Here is a 16,685-nt window from a genome sequence, read left to right as displayed (position 1 = left end):
TCGTCGATGTACACTAGGGCGAATTGCCACAGGAAAGGAGCTAGGACTTCCTGCATGACTCTTTGGAACATGGGTGGGCCGTTTCGCCACCCGAAGGGCATCCTCATAAATTGAAACAATCCGCGATGGGTACGAAAAGCCGTCTTATCTCTCGATTCTTGATTGAACTCAAGTTGTGTAAACCCTGATAGCGCGTCGAAGGTTGACATATACTGGGAGCTGGAAAGGGCCTGTAGAATATCCATTTGCCTTGGAATGGGGAACTCGTCCGGGATAGTGACCTCATTCAGTTTTCGCCAATCCACACAGAGCCTATTCTTCCCTCTTTGGCTGACAATTATAACCGGGGCGCCCCAGGGACTCTGGGACGGCTCGATCACTCCCATCTCTAGCCAGGCATCTAACTGTTTATCGATGATCTCTCTTTTCAGAGGGGAGGCGTGGTACGGTGGAAGCGAGATGGGCCTTGTGCCTTCTTTTAATGATATATGCACGCGGGCATCATATCGTCCCAGGTTCCCAGCCGTAGCGAAAGCCCTCTCGTGCTTCTGCACCAAGGCTTGGAGCTGTTCCTTTTCTTCGGACAATAACTCTGGGTTTACGTCTACCACATCCGCCAAAGTTTCAGGAGGGACTTCGTCTCCAGGTATCGTCTCTGCTGTCTTTGGTCCGACCAAAGCTCCGTCAATCTCTTGGACTTCCTCAGGTTGTCCCAGGACGTTGGCTTCCGCTGCGACAGCCTGTATCAATAGTCCTTTACTCTGGAATTCACGGATCTGAGGGTGGCCCCAATGAGTCTCTCATCAGGCTGGATCTCCTTCCACGTACAGGCCGCAATGTAAGAAAAGGAAGAATCTTCGGCATTATCTATGTCAGGTACATCCGACGACTCGGAATCAGACAGGGTACAAAACTCTGTGTAGGCCACTGCGAATTCTGCTTCCTGACCTTCCACTAAGCCCGTCGATAGGTACTTTCCAACTTGGATGAGTTGTCACGCTCCTTACAGTCGTTCCTGGCTCTATCAGCCTTCCCGGGGGGACAGTCATTGTCCCAATGGTTCGCACTTCCACAGTGTCGACACAGTCTGGGCGGTTTCTTCCGCAACTTAAAGTCGCTTGTAGGGTAGGTCTGGCTCCCGGACGTGACGGCGATGCTTCTGGTCTCGACACGGTCTCCTCTGCGTTTATTCCTCTCCAAATTAATGCAGGCGACTTGGTTCGCTAAAGCGTCGATACTGAACTCGTCGCTGGCTACCAATTCGTCATGCTTAAGTTTAGTCAGCCATAAGAGTTCTTTGGCTGTGTTGACCTGATCGATGTTGAGGTGGGCCCACCATCTTTGGGATGTCTTCTAGAAGTCTTTGGGCCTCGCCCCTCAAGACCTCTGGTCTGGGAACATCGGCAAGTGGATATAGGATGCGCAAGAGTCGTAGTTTGCGAGTCACGAAGTCGTGTGGGGACTCCTTAGAGTACCTCTCACCCTTACAGTATCTGCAAGCGTGGAATCGATCTTGAATCTTGTCGAGGAAGGCAGGCATTAGGAAGAAATGTAGCACATATCCGTGTAAATCTTCCCAGTTGGTGGTAAAATACAACTTGTCGGCGACCGGTACAGTCGACCACCAGTCTGCCAGAGCACCCTTGAAACGATCAGGAAGTACGTGGGTCATTTGTTGGGTGAAAGCAGGTGAGTGCCTGGCCAGGTTCCGACATAGGCTGCACCACGTTATATAGCTGTCGATCGAACCATCAAACTCCGGGAAGTCTGACGTTGTATATTTACGATCCACATAAGGTTGCGTACAGTCGAGAGGAGGTCTGTATCCAGGATTCTGCTGAGGCGCTGCCAACGCTCCAGGTCCAGGAGGCAGGGGAGGGGGCGGTGCCCCAGCGTATCTGACAGGTAGAATGTACCCCAGGTATGGAGCCCCACCAGGCGGAGGAGGTGGTCCAGGTGGAGGCGGTGGTCCTGATGTGGGTGGTGGACCCGTACCTCGTGGTGGCAGCTGCCAGGGGTCGAGAGGCGGTTGTCTTGGATCATGATCTGGATCTCCGGATCCAATGGGTCCTTCATTTACCGGATGGAGAGGAACACGAGGGGGTTCGGGTCCACGATTGTCAGGATTGAGTCTATCCTCGACAGGTCCCAGCTCTGTCTTCCTTCCGACCTTCAAACCTCTCACAAATTCTGTGTAACCCACATTTTCCTTGGGGTTCTCGAAGGCGTTGGTCTCTCGACGAATCGTGACAAATGGCCTCGAGGGTTCGTCTCTGGGCAGCATCCCTGCAGCGACATTAATACTTGGACTGGGCACCAGGAAGGCCCTGGACGGTAGGGTGCGTTTACGAATGAAAGTGGTCTCTTCAGTGGGAGATATGAGATCCTCAAAAGTGGTCCATCCCGATGGGAGGGCTTCAGGTTGATGAGTGGGTCGCATTTCGGTCAACCACGCCTCCTCGACTTGCCCAGGATCCGTAAACTTGGTGGGCAAGACATTCGCCAATCTGAGTCCACTCATGCACGACTCATCAAATTTACATGAAGGACGAGCAGCTTTCTTGATGGCGTCGAAATGTTTTCCGAAGGAGTTGAAACGTTGGTCTAGGAAGTTCCAAGCAATGCTGAACTCCTTGGGCGATGACCATCCTCTTATGGTGAATATCAGGGCGAGGTTGCCTTGGGGATCCACTACGAAATCACCTGCGGCTAAGTTGGCCTTGGTGGCTAGCTGGGTGAACTCGGTAATTTTCATGAGCAGGTTGGTTAGCTCGACCCGCCAGACAGTCCCTAGTCGATATCTCAAAGGCTCTCCTTCGAGACCGGCTCCAACAGACTCTTTCTCAAGATCAGCGGGAGCGAGATGGTGCCAATTTCGTATACATTTCATGTAGTTATTCGAATCCTCAAATTCCACCTTCAAACTCTCCAAGAGCTTCAATGACTTGCCTGAGAGCTTGTTGTCTTAGGAATGCGCCAGGCGAGGAATGCACATCTTCGCCTACTGGCGAGGTATCTCTCGAGTTGGATCTACAGTCCGACTGACTGATCCTCGTGGGGCAGGAAGGAGGATACAATTCATGCATCACTTGGACCGGGGTGACTGGTTCATCTCCCAACAGGGATACCATCTTTGGTGGCATGGTGCGAGTTTCTCGCACCAGGGTTGGGGCACCAATGTTACGGGGATGGGGGAAATTCCCCATTCCTTGATCCGTTCTTATAGTGGGAAGACGAAGGTCATGTCTAGTCTGTACCATAACGGGATAAGTAATCGATGAGTGGTCCCAGTCTTGTCTGGGAGGGGACGATCGAATTCCCATCAATCACGATTGGTGATGTAGTGAGCTATTAAGGGATTGATGGTAGGTGACGGGTCAGCCACGGGTACTTGGCGCTCCTCAATGGAGCGTACCGTGTGCGAGGTCACGACTTGTGAGATGGGTGAGAACTTTGTATAGCTGCCATCGGGTACTTGGCGTTTGCAGTGCGAACATACCGGTAGCAGGTTGATATCATAAGCGTGCAATGAGGATTGACTAACAGGGCCTTCGGTGACTTGGCGTTCCCAAAGGGAACATACCGTTGGTGGGGAAACATGATGACTGACAAAGGAAGAAACAGACGGTGGATGGGCAGCTACTTGGCATTCGCGTAGCGAACGTGCCGGCATCATGGGAAAGTGGGCCTCAGATTGTTCACGATCTCTATGATCGTGAAGTGACGTCGTGTGTCGAGTACTGGGGGAGAGCGGAGTGATGAGGACCCATAGGGTACAGATTCCATAGGACGAAATACATGTCGAGAGTCTTCGACTCGTGACCTCAAGTTCTCACGGCGAGGGCCGTTAGAGGACTCGATATAACCAGACATATAAGACATGTTGAGAGTTGTACAATCACACGGGTTCAGTTGAGTCACAGGGAGGGTTGTTACAGAAGACGACACACAAGACAGTTGTAGAGCAGTTGTTAGTTAGCAGGAACCGCCTTCGGCAGTTTCTGTACAAGACACGTGACTATCTACAAATGGTAAGGTCATGGGAAATCCCGCGAAACACAAGTAACCTCGGCCAGCACCAAAACCCCAATGGGGAAAGCTTTGCATGAGGGGGGGAGGAAAGGGTAGAATGAATAAGGAGGGTAGGGTATTGGGATAGAGGATGAAAGAGAGAAAGAGGGGGAGCGATAGGGAGGAGAAGTCCGTGACCATGCGACGGATATGGTCGTTGGAGACTCCGTATCTGTAACACTGTGGGTAAGAAAGTGAGAAGAAGGTTAACTTCTCACTTTCCCACAGTGGCCCCAATATGGTGAAAACTTCCGGGGATACCCGGAAGTCACATGAAGGGTAGGAACCGGGCCCGGAGCATGCGGCACGCAGAGCGTGCAGGGCGGAGGTGCACATGCGGGTCCAGGTCCGGGCTAGTCAGGGTGTGTGCCCTGACATCACCCTCCCTCTAAGCCACTTCGCCCCGAAGTGGCCCTAGTCCCCAGGCAGCCCATCCCTCAGGTGGTTAGAATAAAAACAAAACAAAATAAAGCGGAGGCAGAAGCGGGAGTGGGGAATAATGTAAGGATGGAAGTGTGAAACTATTTTAAGTTAAAAAAAAAGCAGCGAAAAATAAAGTTAAGTTAAAAAAAATTAAAGTAGTCATCCATCACCACATATGTGGCACTCCCCTAAGACTTGCCCACTGGTCCCTCAGCACCCTCCATTGTCTGCTCGTGACTCGGTGACCTCCAGCCTGCATCCCTCATCCCATGATGCCCCAGCTGCAGTCGTGTCATCCCTGTGATTGCGTCCGGCCTCGGGGCTGCACCCGCTTCGGGTATGGAGGGTGGTCGTGCAGCACTTGACCTCTGGGCCATCGTCTGCGTGCCTGCACTCTGACCTCCGGGCTGCGCTCCTCCAGGTATGCGGGGTCGGGGGTGTGGTAGCGCTGAGGTAGCGGCAATAGTGGGAGAGTCCCAGGGGATCCAGCAGGGTCTACACCCCACTCCCCACCCTCCCCCTAATGCCACTTCACCCCAAGTGGCTAAACCTCAAAAAGGCCCCCCTCCCCCCTCCTCTGCACATGGTGGTCCGTTGCCTGGGATGCTGGGCTCCTCCTCAGGGGTGGATGGGGAGAATGTGGAAAGGGGAAAAATTTTTTCGGGGTGGGTGGCAGGTATGCAGTATAGTCGGGCCCGGGACTGGGCAGTGTGGGGTTCGCGTGTGAAAAACAACTCTCCCCCAAGTGCATCTTGCGCACTGGGGAGTCTGGGTGCATGGACAGTGGGGTTACTTAATGTGGGCTGAGCACCACCCTCCCTCTGTGCCATGTTCCCAAGCAGTCACAGCAGGGGACCTCGGGCTCCTTCGTCAGCTCCTATCCTCCCCCTCTCATGTCCATCCTCCATCGAAATCCTAAGGTTAAACTCTCTCCTGGGTGCCCAGCACCACAGGGAGTCAGGTCTGTGAGCCATAGCGGGTCCGTGATGCGGCTGGGATACACAACCCTCCCTCTATGCCACATGCCTAAGCGGCCATAGCAGGGATCCTGGGCACCCTCACCAGCGGCATCCATTCCCTCTCATGCTCATTCTCCATCATGAATCCAAAAAATGCGCTTGCGTGGGTGCGTGACTCTCAGTCGCAAGTGAAAGCGGTGGTGGGTGGTCTCATCCAGGTTATCTTGGGCATCTGCGGTTACAAGGCTGGCAGCAGGTGGGTGACCCCCTTTCCAGAGTGCTTTTCGGCCAGTTCGTTGGCAGCAGTCGGGCAGCTTTGTCTCCCTAGCGCATTCAACGAGGTGTCCAGGTAGCGGTGGGATAATGTGGGGGGCCGGGTGGGTAGTCTCTAGCAGGTCATCGTTCTTGCATCTGCAGTTACGAGGCTGGCAGCGGGTGGGTGACCCCATTTCCAGAGTGCCTTTTGGCCGGTACATCGGCAGCAGTCGGGTGGCTATGTCTCCTTAGCGCGTTCAGCAAGGTGTCTGGGAAGTGGTGGGATGACCCTCAACTCAACCTCACAGATTGGAACACAATCTGTGGGACAGCGTTGCAAGGGGCTGGGATAGGGAATGGGAGTGTGGTTGTATCGTGGGTAATGAGTGTGCAATGGTCCGGGGGAAGTGATGATGTGGCATGCCTGCCACTCGAAAATTGCGGGTTCAGCCTGTGCCCAGCTCCGACTCAGTCCGGGCTCTCACGGCCCATGCAGGACATCCTAGGTGGGCAGGGGCAAAGGTTGAAACCTTCTTCTGCTGTCAGGGGACGGACCCTGGGTCCCCATGACCCCTCTCTATGGCCCACGGGCTAACCTGTAACAGCAGCCCATCTCAGGGCATAACACTACTGTGGGTAAGAAAGTGTATAGATGAATAGAAAGTAGGCTACACTTGCCTACTGTGGGTAAGAAAGTGAGAAGAAGGTTAACTTCTCACTTTCCCACAGTGGCCCCAATATGGCGAAAACTTCCGGGGATACCCGGAAGTCACATGAAGGGTAGGAACCGGGCCCGGAGCATGCGGCGTGCGGAGCATGCAGGGCGGAGGCGCACATGCGGGTCCAGGTCTGGCTCCGGCTCCGGGCTAGTCAGGGTGTGTGCCCTGACAAGAGACAATGGTAAAACCGGATAGGTCGACAGGTTGTTCTTAGTCATGAACTTTTTGTCAATGAAACAATCTGATGATCCTGAATCAACGAGAGCTTGGTATTGCTCATTGGGGGTGTTTTTATTATTGGGGAGAACAGAAGTAACAGGCAAAGGAGAAAGAGGAAGTGAGGACAGGGGAATTGGAGCAACAGAAGATGAAGGAGGTAGACAATTTGGAGAAAACAGTTTTCCTGAATCAACAACAGAAGGGAGAGAAGGAGGAGGAGAAAATAGACCATTTTCAGACAAGAGAAGAAGAGAAAGGAGCAAAAGAAACGGGAATGATGAGGGTGGATGTTTTGGAAATTGAGGTGGCACTTAAGCAAACCTCTTTGATAGCATGTGAGGGAGTAATGTAACCCCAGGTTCATGCTGAGTCCACAGAGTCGCGAACTAATTTTGTGGCTCTACAGGAGGAGCCGTAGAGTGCACAGTTTGGGCAATTCGTGCCTTGGAAGCACGAGAGGATGATTTCGGGCAGTCCTTGACCATATGGCCAGACAAGCCACAAAACATACAGAGATTCCTGTCATATCCATCCACAGCCATCAACTTCCACTACCTCCGATCTCTCTGGACTACCTCCGCTCCTTCTTCACTAACCTCAGAGCTCCCGTATTCTTGGTATCCCTCGATGGTCACCACCCCCTCTTTTCAATTTATTACCTATGCCTCCCTAAGTACAGAGCCCCAAAGGCTTCCGGACAGCTCCGATGTCCGCTAGCACACTCCCGCCTCCGCTGGGCAATACACTCGCTTGCCCTGCAAGCCCACCTTCAGGCCTATCCCTCCTTTCCATTTCTGGGTTATTGCCTACCAATCCGCTAACCCCATAACCCAACTTGTCGATAATATTCAATCGGCTAATGTTTAACTCCATTAGCTCCACTCCACTCGGCCCCACCATTTACAGGCCCACCCTCGTTGTAACTATATATACTCAACTTGTACATAGGTTACACCTCAGTAATAAAATCGACTAGAGTTTACCCCCTTTAGTTCTGGTTGCCAGTTAGTAAGTTAGGGCACGGACGTGTTACTTGGCACAGTGCTCCTGGCATAAGTCGCTGAGGCCGAAGCCCTCCACCATGGAGACATTCCTTCATCTCGATCTGGTCTCTGACAATTCCCATCAAAATGGCACTTACGCTCTTCTGGCATTAGCTTGCCATTTTCACCGAGTTTTGAAGAGAGGTCCGGTTTGGCCGTGGGGCATCCTTCAGACTTTGGTCTTTAGGAGGCTTCGCAACCACAGTGGAGAAGGAGTAGAAGAAGGGTGGAAGGAAGTACTTGCTGTTTGGGAGGCAGCAGCCTTGTCAAAGGTAGTGGCAAAGGAGGGCAGAGGTCTAACATGTCATCCAGCTTCAGCCTTACATGTCCAATATCGCGGGTCAAATGTCTGCACGAGGTTTCAGAGGGCAGAAAGTGAAGTAGGCTCAGCAACATGTGAGAAATCGTCCTTGAGACGCTCTGGCAGTCTGTCGTAAAAGAACCAACGAAGTGCAGGCTCACCATAACCATGCAACTGCATAGCATATCGATTAAACTCGACAATGTACCTGTCATATCCATACAATCCTGACCTCCGCTCCGGGCTCCTGGAACTCCGAACTCCGACTTCTGGAGCCCTACTTCCCTTCCGTCACCTTCCCCTTGCCGACTCCCAAGAGGTTATCCCACCTCCAGCTCGGACACCACCTTCGGTCCGACTCCAGAACATTCCGGGTCCGACCCCAACCTCAACACCTTCCAGACGAGTACGCAAAACCTATGCTCCCGACTCCGGGCCTCCACTCCGGAATCCCGTTCGCGTCTCTGTCTCCGGAACCTCCGGTCTTAGTTCCGACCTCGGACTTTGACCCCACCTCCGCTTATACCCATTGTATTGGTTAGCTCATTCCATTTAATTATGTTTGCCAATATTCCGGAGTTTAACTTCCGAGTTCGGACTTTCCGGACTTATGTCGGACCTTGCAACTATTGCATTGCTCCATTCAATCCCGCTATTCTCCCTCATTCCTATTTGGGCTGCTGCTTCCTTTCTATTCAGTCAGCTAGCCATTCCCCACTCCCAACCTCCTTCCTTCCTCCTTGGGCCTTGGCCCTTCACTCCTCCTTTGGGAAACACCATTGAGTCAAACCCTTGACCCTCAGTGTTGTTCCTCTTTCCATCTCCCTTTGTCTCCTTTTGTCCTACCCTTGTTCCTTTTGATTCCGGACCCCTCTTTATATACAATGTACCTAGTAACTTGTAACCTCAGTCCGAAATCGACATGAATTCCCCCAAGAGACTTTCCCTCTGCTAGATCCGAAATTAGGGACCCCTAGGACAACCAGCAATGGCACAGCACTCTGCCTGAGTCGCTGAGGCCGAGGTCCTTCCACGCTAAGTCTCTGATTCCATTCTGGAGTCGTCCGAATCCGCCACGTTCTAACAGTACCTATTGATGTGATGTCCGTCTTTCATACTCAACTGGAGGATCTCGTCTTCAGCATCGCCCATTGGATCATGGGGACTGAAGTTCTCCTTAAGCTCTAAAATGAATTCCTGAAAATTATCCATCCACAAAGGTCGAGCGCCCTCAGGCAGCCCTTCCAGAAGATCTGGTTTGAAGCGATCAAGTGCCATCCCCATCAGGAATGACTGCGTGTAGATAATCTTCAACCAGTCACTCACAAAAGCCAGGGGGCAGTCCTGAAAGTTCAACTCACACTGGACCAAGAAGGTGTGGAGTTTGCAAGGATCAACCCCATCAAACTGGTTGGGTTCTCGGACATTGTACAAGAGCGTTTCTGGGAGCAGGGATTGGAGTGGGATGGGCGGTGGAGTGAGCAAGGCTGGTTATTGCCTGTGCTAACTGGGTGAGTACCGGAACAGGGACTTGCTCAACTTCGTCGTCGTCTCCAACAAGATTAGGAATTGGTGGGATAGGGAGGTTGAGGTCAACAAGAGGAACGGGTTCATGAGGAACCAGCCCATCTTCATTAACAGCCTTGACAAAAACGGCTGAGTTGTGCATGCTACTGGCAACAACATGATCAAAATTGGAACCTATAAAAGAATGATTTGTAACTCGAGAGCAGGAACGTGAATGTCTAGGTCATGAACGTAAGGAACATGAACGTGAATGTCTTTCGGATGAGGATCGTGAGCTAGTGGTAGATGGAACAGTTTGAGAAGTAAGACTAGGAGACTCAGCTCCAGCACGTCTGTTTGAAACAGGACGAACAAAACTGGTGCCTGCTCTCGGCGTCGCATCTATAACCAAGCCACAAGTCTGTGAACATGTACGAATTACTCTGGACATAGTCAGTGTTTTAAAAGAATGTAATCAATGCAAAATACTGTCAGATACATGGTGAGGAGGGCAGTGTTCCTGGACCTTTCCCTGGAAGGAGGCTGGAGGTAGAGAACAGGCGGAAGGACCATGGCCTCAGCGACTCAGAGAGGAGTGCTGTGCCTATGTTTGGTAACACTTTAGGAGTCTGGTCCTTAACTTCAGAACAAGAGGGCACAAACTCTGGGGGGAGTCCAGTCGTCGATTTTGCACTGAGGTGCCATCAACTACAGTACAGGACTCATATACATAATAGAAGACAAATGGGAACAAAGGGGAAAACCCAAGGGGGACTTACCCACTTGCCAGGTCAGTGAGCTCGTGAGAGAATCGCCTTATCGAGCATTGTGGAGTGGGTAGGTGAAGGGTGGAATTAGCAACAGCTACTAGAGAGTGGGAAAACCTTTGTGGAGTGGGTGGAGGCCCTAGGAGGTCCGTAGTAATATTGGGTAGATAGAAATGGATGAGGATAAGAGGTACCAGAGAAGGTACCAGAGATCAGAGGCAGAGGTGAACCAGAGGTGAACCAGAGGGTATAGTGGAGGTGCAAGGGGAGGATGGACTGGAGGTGGACCGGAGTGGTGGCAGAGTGGAGCGGAGGTGAGGCAGAGTTGGTATGGATATGACAGTCATCCCACGATGCCCCCTGGCTGCAGTCATGTCTTCTCCATGATCGCATCCAGCCTCAGGGCTGTGCCCACTTCGGGTATGGAGGGTGGTGGTGCAGCACTTGACCTCTGGGCCATTGTCTGCATGCCTGCACTCTGACCTCTGGGCTGCACTCCTCCCGGTATGTGGGGTTGGGGGTGTGGTAGTGCCAAGGTAGCAGCGATAGTGGGAGAGTCCCAGGGGATCCAGCAGGGTCTACACCCCACTCCCCACCCTCCCTCTAATGCCACTTCGCCCCAAAGTGGCTAAACCTCAAAAAACCCCCCCTCCTCCCTCCTCTGTGTGTGGTGGTCTGTTGCCTAGGATGCTGGGCCCCTCTTCAGGGGTAGATGGGGAAGATGTGGAAAGGAAAAAAATTTCGGGGTGGGTAGTGGGTATGCAGTAATGTTAGTCAGGCCTAGGACCGGGCCATGTGGGGTCATGTTTAAAAAACAACTCTCCTCCAAGTGCATCTTGCACCTTGGGGAGTCCGGGTGCATGGACAGCAGGGTTGCTATGATGTGGGCTGGGTGCCACCCTCCCTCTGTGCCACATGCCTAAGTGGCCACAGCAGGGGACCTTGGGCTCCTTGGTCAGCTCTTATCCATCACCTCTCATATCCATCCTCCATTGAAATCCAAATGTTAAACTCTCTCCTGTGTGCCCAGCACTGCAGGGAGTCGGGTCCGTGAGCCATAGCAGGTCTGTGATGTGGCTGGGATACACAACCCTCCCTCTATGCTGCATGCCTAAGCAGCCATAGTAGGGATCCTGGGCACCCTCTCCAGCGGCATCCATTCCCTCTCATGCTCATCCTCCATTGTGAATCCAAAAAGGTGCTTGCATGTGCCCGTGACTCAGTCACAGGTGAAAGTGGGAGCAGGTGGTCTCATCCAGGTTATCTTGGGCATCTGTGGCTACATGGTTGGCCACATTCAGGCAACCTTGTTCCCTATGCTCCTTGGCCAGTTCGTCAGCGCAGTTATAGCAATAGGGCAATCTTGTCCCTGCATGCATTCAGCCAGGTGTCCAGGTAGCAGTGAGGGAACTTGGGGGGCCAGGTGGGTGGTCTCTAGCAGGTCATCGTTCTTGCATCTGCGGTTACGAAGCTGGCAGTGGGTGGGTGACCCTGTGTCCAGAGTGCCTTTCAGCCAGTACCTTGGCAGCAGTCAGGCAGCTATGTCTCCTTAGTGCATTCAGTGAGGTGTTCAGGTAGCAGTGGGATGACTGAAAGGTTGCTTACTATTTTGGGGACGGTAACGTTCCGTTCCCCCATTCGCCTCAGGCCTCAGTAGGTCTGTCTAAACATAAGCTTGATGAGCTGTATATTCAATGGGGTAGAGGTAAAGGCTACTGGGCCTTTACAACTACTCCGAGGTATATATATGTAAATTACATATCTCGGCACAAATAAATAAAGAAATAACCACATCACTATAATGGGAATTATAGCGATGCAACATAATATAAATATCACTATAATCAGAATTATAGTGAAGTAAGGTTAATCCCTTACAATGACCCTCAACTCAACCTCACAGATTGGAGCACAATCTGTGGGACAGCGTTGCAAGGGCCCAGGATAGGGAATGTGGGTGTGGTTGTGTCACAGGTAATGAGTGTGTAATGGTCTGGGGGAAATGATGATGTGGCACAGCTGCCACTCAAAAATCGCAGGCTCGGCCCATGCCCAGCTCCAACTCAGTCTGGGCTCTGGCAGCCCATGTGGGACATCCTAGGTGGGCAGGGGCAAAGGTTGAAACCTTCTTCTGCTGTCAGGGGACAGACCCCAGGTCCCCATGACCCCTCTCTATGGCCCACAGCCTACCCTGTAAACACAGCCCATCTCAGGGCATAACTGCTGTGGGTGAGGAAGTGGTATAAGATAGAAGGCAAGTAAGATACACTTGCCTACTGTGGGTAAGAAAGTGAGAAGAAGGTTAACTTCTCACTTTCCCACAGTGGCCCAATATGGCGAAAACTTCCAGGGATACCCAGAAGTCACATGAGAAGTGGGAACTGGGCCCAGAGCATGCGGGGCATGCAGCATGCAGCACACAGAGCATGCGGGGCAGAGCATGCATGCAGGTCCAGGTCCAGGCTAGTCAGGGTGTGTGCCCTGATACAGTCCTCAATTATTCATGCCCAGTTTTCCTTCAGCTTGAATCCCTGGTGTCATATCCATACATACCCGATCCCAAACCAACTCCCGGAACCCCCATCTTCGCCACCTCCAGAGTCCTACCCTACCGCCGTCTGTTCCGATATTCACCTTCAGACCTGACACCACACCTCCCCTCACCCCTTATGCCACCTCCACCCTTCTGTCCTTCTCCTACCTTATCCTCGTCCACTCCGATACTCACCTCGGACTGAACACCACTCCTCTTGCCACCCTCCTCCTACTCCTCTTCTTACTCCTCTGCTTACTCCTCATGACACCTCCACCCTTCCGTCATTCTCCTACCCCTCTCCCGTCTGCTCCGATACTCACCTTCGGACCTGACACCTTTCCTCTCCTCCACTCCTCACCCCGCTCCTCTCTTCTCTCTCTTCCCTCTGACCCTCTCCTGCTGAACCTCCGCCAAGTTACAACCTTCCACCGCTGTCCCGTACCCTGTACTCGGACACTGCTTGTACCTTCACTCCGAGATTCCATCATAGTTCCAACCTCGGACTTTGACTCCACCTCAGCTTAAGTCCATTGCATTGGTGACCTCATACTACGTAAACACCATTGCCAATATTCCTCGGACTTTCAACCCTGCCTCCATAACCTCCACAAGCTCCATAACCCCCAAGCTCCGGGGATCATACTCAGCACTTTCACTGTCTGTAATGTATCTTTCACGTTTCCCCCTCATCCTTATTTGGACTGCTGCTTCTCTCTATTCTAGCCAGTTAGTCATCATCCCCACTTCCCCTCATCCTCCTGCCCCTCTGGGCTTTGCCCTCCCTATCTCCTTTTGGATGTACCACAGGTTCTGACCTATGACCTTCGGTACTGCTCTGCTTCCATCATCCCTTTGTTCCCGTTCAGACACCTTCATTCCGATTCAGACCCCCTTTGTTTCCCTTGTGCTTTCGCCCTCTCCATTATATACCGGCGCTTGTACATAGTCGTTTTAGGCCCTTAATCTAAAATCGACCTGAAATGCCCCCTAGAGACTTCCTGCTTGCCACCTATGAAATTAAGGACCAAATGGACAAACAGCAATGGCACAGCGCTCCGCTTGAGTCGCTGAGGCCAAGGTCCCTCCTTGCTAAGTCTCCGGTTCCCCTCTGGAATCGTCTGCCCTTGCCCAGTTCTAACACCTGGACTCTTGGGGAGAATAGCCTGAATGGAGCACATAGTGAAGATGTTGAAAACAAGGTTATGCCAGCGAGGGGAGATTATGGAAGTAGACTGCTCAGTCTATTAACCTGATGTAAATAACTGTAAATACGAGATTTGAGCTTGACTTCCAACACACCCTCTCAAGCGAAGAAACATGTAACAATGACAAAATGAAGTGGAAAAACAATTAGAGCATTTCAACCTTTGAACTCGACTTGGGTTCTGAATTACCAGCCAAAGCCGCTTCCTCTCCAGCTGCCCAATTGGCCTGTTCTAGCACTCACCTTGGAGACAAACTTCATGGGGGCTCAGGTTACAATCCATCTTGAAATGACCTGGCTTGCCACAGTTGAAACAGTTTGCAGCACCCTTCTGTGGTTCCTTTGTGCAAGCAACAAATGCAGCTGGCCCATCCCATGTCTGATATTCTGTCTGTCTGGTTTCCTCATTCAGGAGTCACATGATGACATATTGAACGGGATCGGAATTTGATGTTGGACCAGAGCCTTGAAGTTCAGTGTCAAAATGAACAATGAGTGGGGCATAAGCCTCAGGGAGTTGACGGGTCAGGGTATTGATGACATTGACAGGGATCATGGGTGAACCAATTGTTGCTAAACATCGGGCCAAATCTTCGACCTTTGTGATCCATTGGCACATTGTCAAATCGGGTTTGTATATCATAGAGTTAGATTGACAATGGAGAGAAGAGATAGTGCTACGGCCTTCAGACTGGAACATTAACTTGAGCTTGTTCCACGTCCCTGGTGTGTCCACATTATCACAGTGCACCATATATTTGGTGGACACATTTAGAAGGATTTCTGCCACAGCTAAGTGGTGCTTCTTCTCCCAAGCCAGAACAGTCCTCGAATTTGGACTACCAGTTGGCTTCTGACTGTGCCCAGATACGATATCCCACAAATCTTGCTTGGTCAAGTGGGCCTCCATGTACATGGCCCAACCGGGGTAGTTATTATATCATCAACTTTGTCAAATGTAACTGTAGGCAAGGTGAGGGAAGGGGGAATGATGGGTAGCAGTGAAAGGGACTATTATATGTGAGCAAGCAGATATCACCCTCTGATCCGGGGAAGATCTGACAATATTGGGAAAAAACCAATGGCAACAGTGATAGCGATAGTGATGGTGACAGTGACAGTGACAGTGAAAGTGCCTCCACTGAGGGCTTGGGGGATGGGTTCCTAATCCAAGGACCCTAAGAATGTTGCATGCCTCATCCAAGGGCTTTCTGGGTACCTGCCTCATCCAAGGACTCTCAATTGTGTGTGTGCCTCATCTGAGGGCTCTCATAGGGGGTGTGCCTCATCTGAGGACTCTAATGGGGTTGCCTACTTCATGGATGTGAGAGGTGCCTCAGCCAGAGGACTTCCGGATAGCCAATTAGAAATCAGCTAAGGTGCCACAAGGGTCAAGTGGAGTTTCACTGATACTTCAATGAGCCGGCTGGGCTCATAACCTGTTGAAAACGAGGTTATGCCAGCAAGGGGAGATTATGGAAGTAGACCGCTCAGTCTATTAACCTGATCTAAATAACCATAAATACAAGATTCAAGCTTGACTTCCAACAGAAGATGTGTTGATTCACCAACGCTTTGCACAAGAAGCTCTTGCAAGATCTGCCCAAAATCTGAACCTGCAAAGTGACCAGTTCATGGTTGAGCCCCTGATGATTACTACAGTATGTTGAATTAGTTGTATATAAAGTCGTAAATATCCTCTGTTTCAACCCCTCATACACCTTGTGAAAATTGTGTCCAACTTCCGAAATAGATTCCGGAATGCTGCTGTTCAAGCTGTTAATGAATACTATAACTTTTCAGCGATGGATGACTCAGAGCACATCGAAAGTGTCACAGACCTAATGGAGAAGTCCAGGTACATCTGGCAAAATCACCGCTTAGTTATGATTTTGCTCCAATGTCAATATGGCTAACTGACTTCTTACATACAGAAAGATGGTCCATTCGAAAACCTGATCATTTTGACTGTGCTGAAGGTGTTCATCACCTTCAAACAGCAGTTTATTTCTCATCAGTTGGGGGAGACTTGTCTTGATGATTTCAAGAACCTCAATGAACATCACAAGCTTATTGCCCTTGCCCTATCAGTGGTACTTCATCCATTTACTCATAACACCAGTTTGCTGATATGCACTTTGTTTAGATTCACTGTGCACTTGAGAGTGTTATTAATCTAGTTGAATTTTCTGCTGAATGCTTTGCAGAAATACATGAACATCATCTATTCAACATTGCCGAGTTTTCATCAAAAAGACAAGACGATGTAAGCATATTTGCTGTGCCATGTTTTGGTCTGTAGTGTACATTGCCAACACTCACTAACCTAACTACTGACTCATATTCCATCAACCTCTATAGGCAAGAACTCAAAAGGGATCATATGTCTGAGTTATATAAAAATCGATTTTTCTTCCTTTAATTACATGAGTCGCGAGAGTCAAGAACGCTGAGAATCCTGGAGTCTGAGAGCCAGCGCTGCACCGTTAGAAGGAGAGGAGCCGCAGAGCTCAAGAGGCCCAAGAGAGCGTGCCTCCTGGTTCTTTGAGAGGGGGTAAGGACCTTTTGGGCTCCCCAAGCTCCGTGGGATATGTCGGCTCCAGGAGGTCCCTCCGAGTTTCCTGATCTATCGATTTATCAGTGCATTGCCGAGTGAAGGTGTCTACGTAAGTAATTTCTATT

The 16,685-nt window shown here is 51.1% G+C and overlaps 2 protein-coding genes across 2 annotated transcripts; one reads left to right on the top strand and one right to left on the bottom strand.

Moving 5' to 3' along the window:
* Nucleotides 1-9,070: 9,070 nt before the first annotated feature.
* Nucleotides 9,071-10,069, bottom strand: EI90DRAFT_3132219 (uncharacterized protein; the record flags this gene model as incomplete). The annotated part of the gene is made up of 5 exons (XM_039064463.1): nt 9,071-9,283; nt 9,352-9,432; nt 9,510-9,691; nt 9,764-9,917; nt 9,986-10,069. The coding sequence occupies 5 exons, from the start codon at nt 10,067-10,069 to the stop codon at nt 9,071-9,073; spliced, it is 714 nt and encodes a 237-aa protein (XP_038910235.1).
* Nucleotides 10,070-15,808: 5,739 nt separating this feature from the next.
* EI90DRAFT_3132217 (uncharacterized protein) lies at nt 15,809-16,394 on the top strand (the record flags this gene model as incomplete). Its single annotated transcript, XM_039064462.1, has 4 exons — nt 15,809-15,886; nt 15,938-16,096; nt 16,150-16,269; nt 16,365-16,394. The coding sequence occupies 4 exons, from the start codon at nt 15,809-15,811 to the stop codon at nt 16,392-16,394; spliced, it is 387 nt and encodes a 128-aa protein (XP_038910234.1).
* Between the last annotated feature and the right edge of the window lie 291 nt (nt 16,395-16,685).

Source organism: Cantharellus anzutake, assembly GCF_015039405.1.
Source record: "Cantharellus anzutake strain C23 chromosome Unknown EI90scaffold_85, whole genome shotgun sequence".
NCBI lineage: Eukaryota > Fungi > Basidiomycota > Agaricomycetes > Cantharellales > Hydnaceae > Cantharellus > Cantharellus anzutake.
This window is presented reverse-complemented; position numbering and strand designations above follow the sequence as displayed.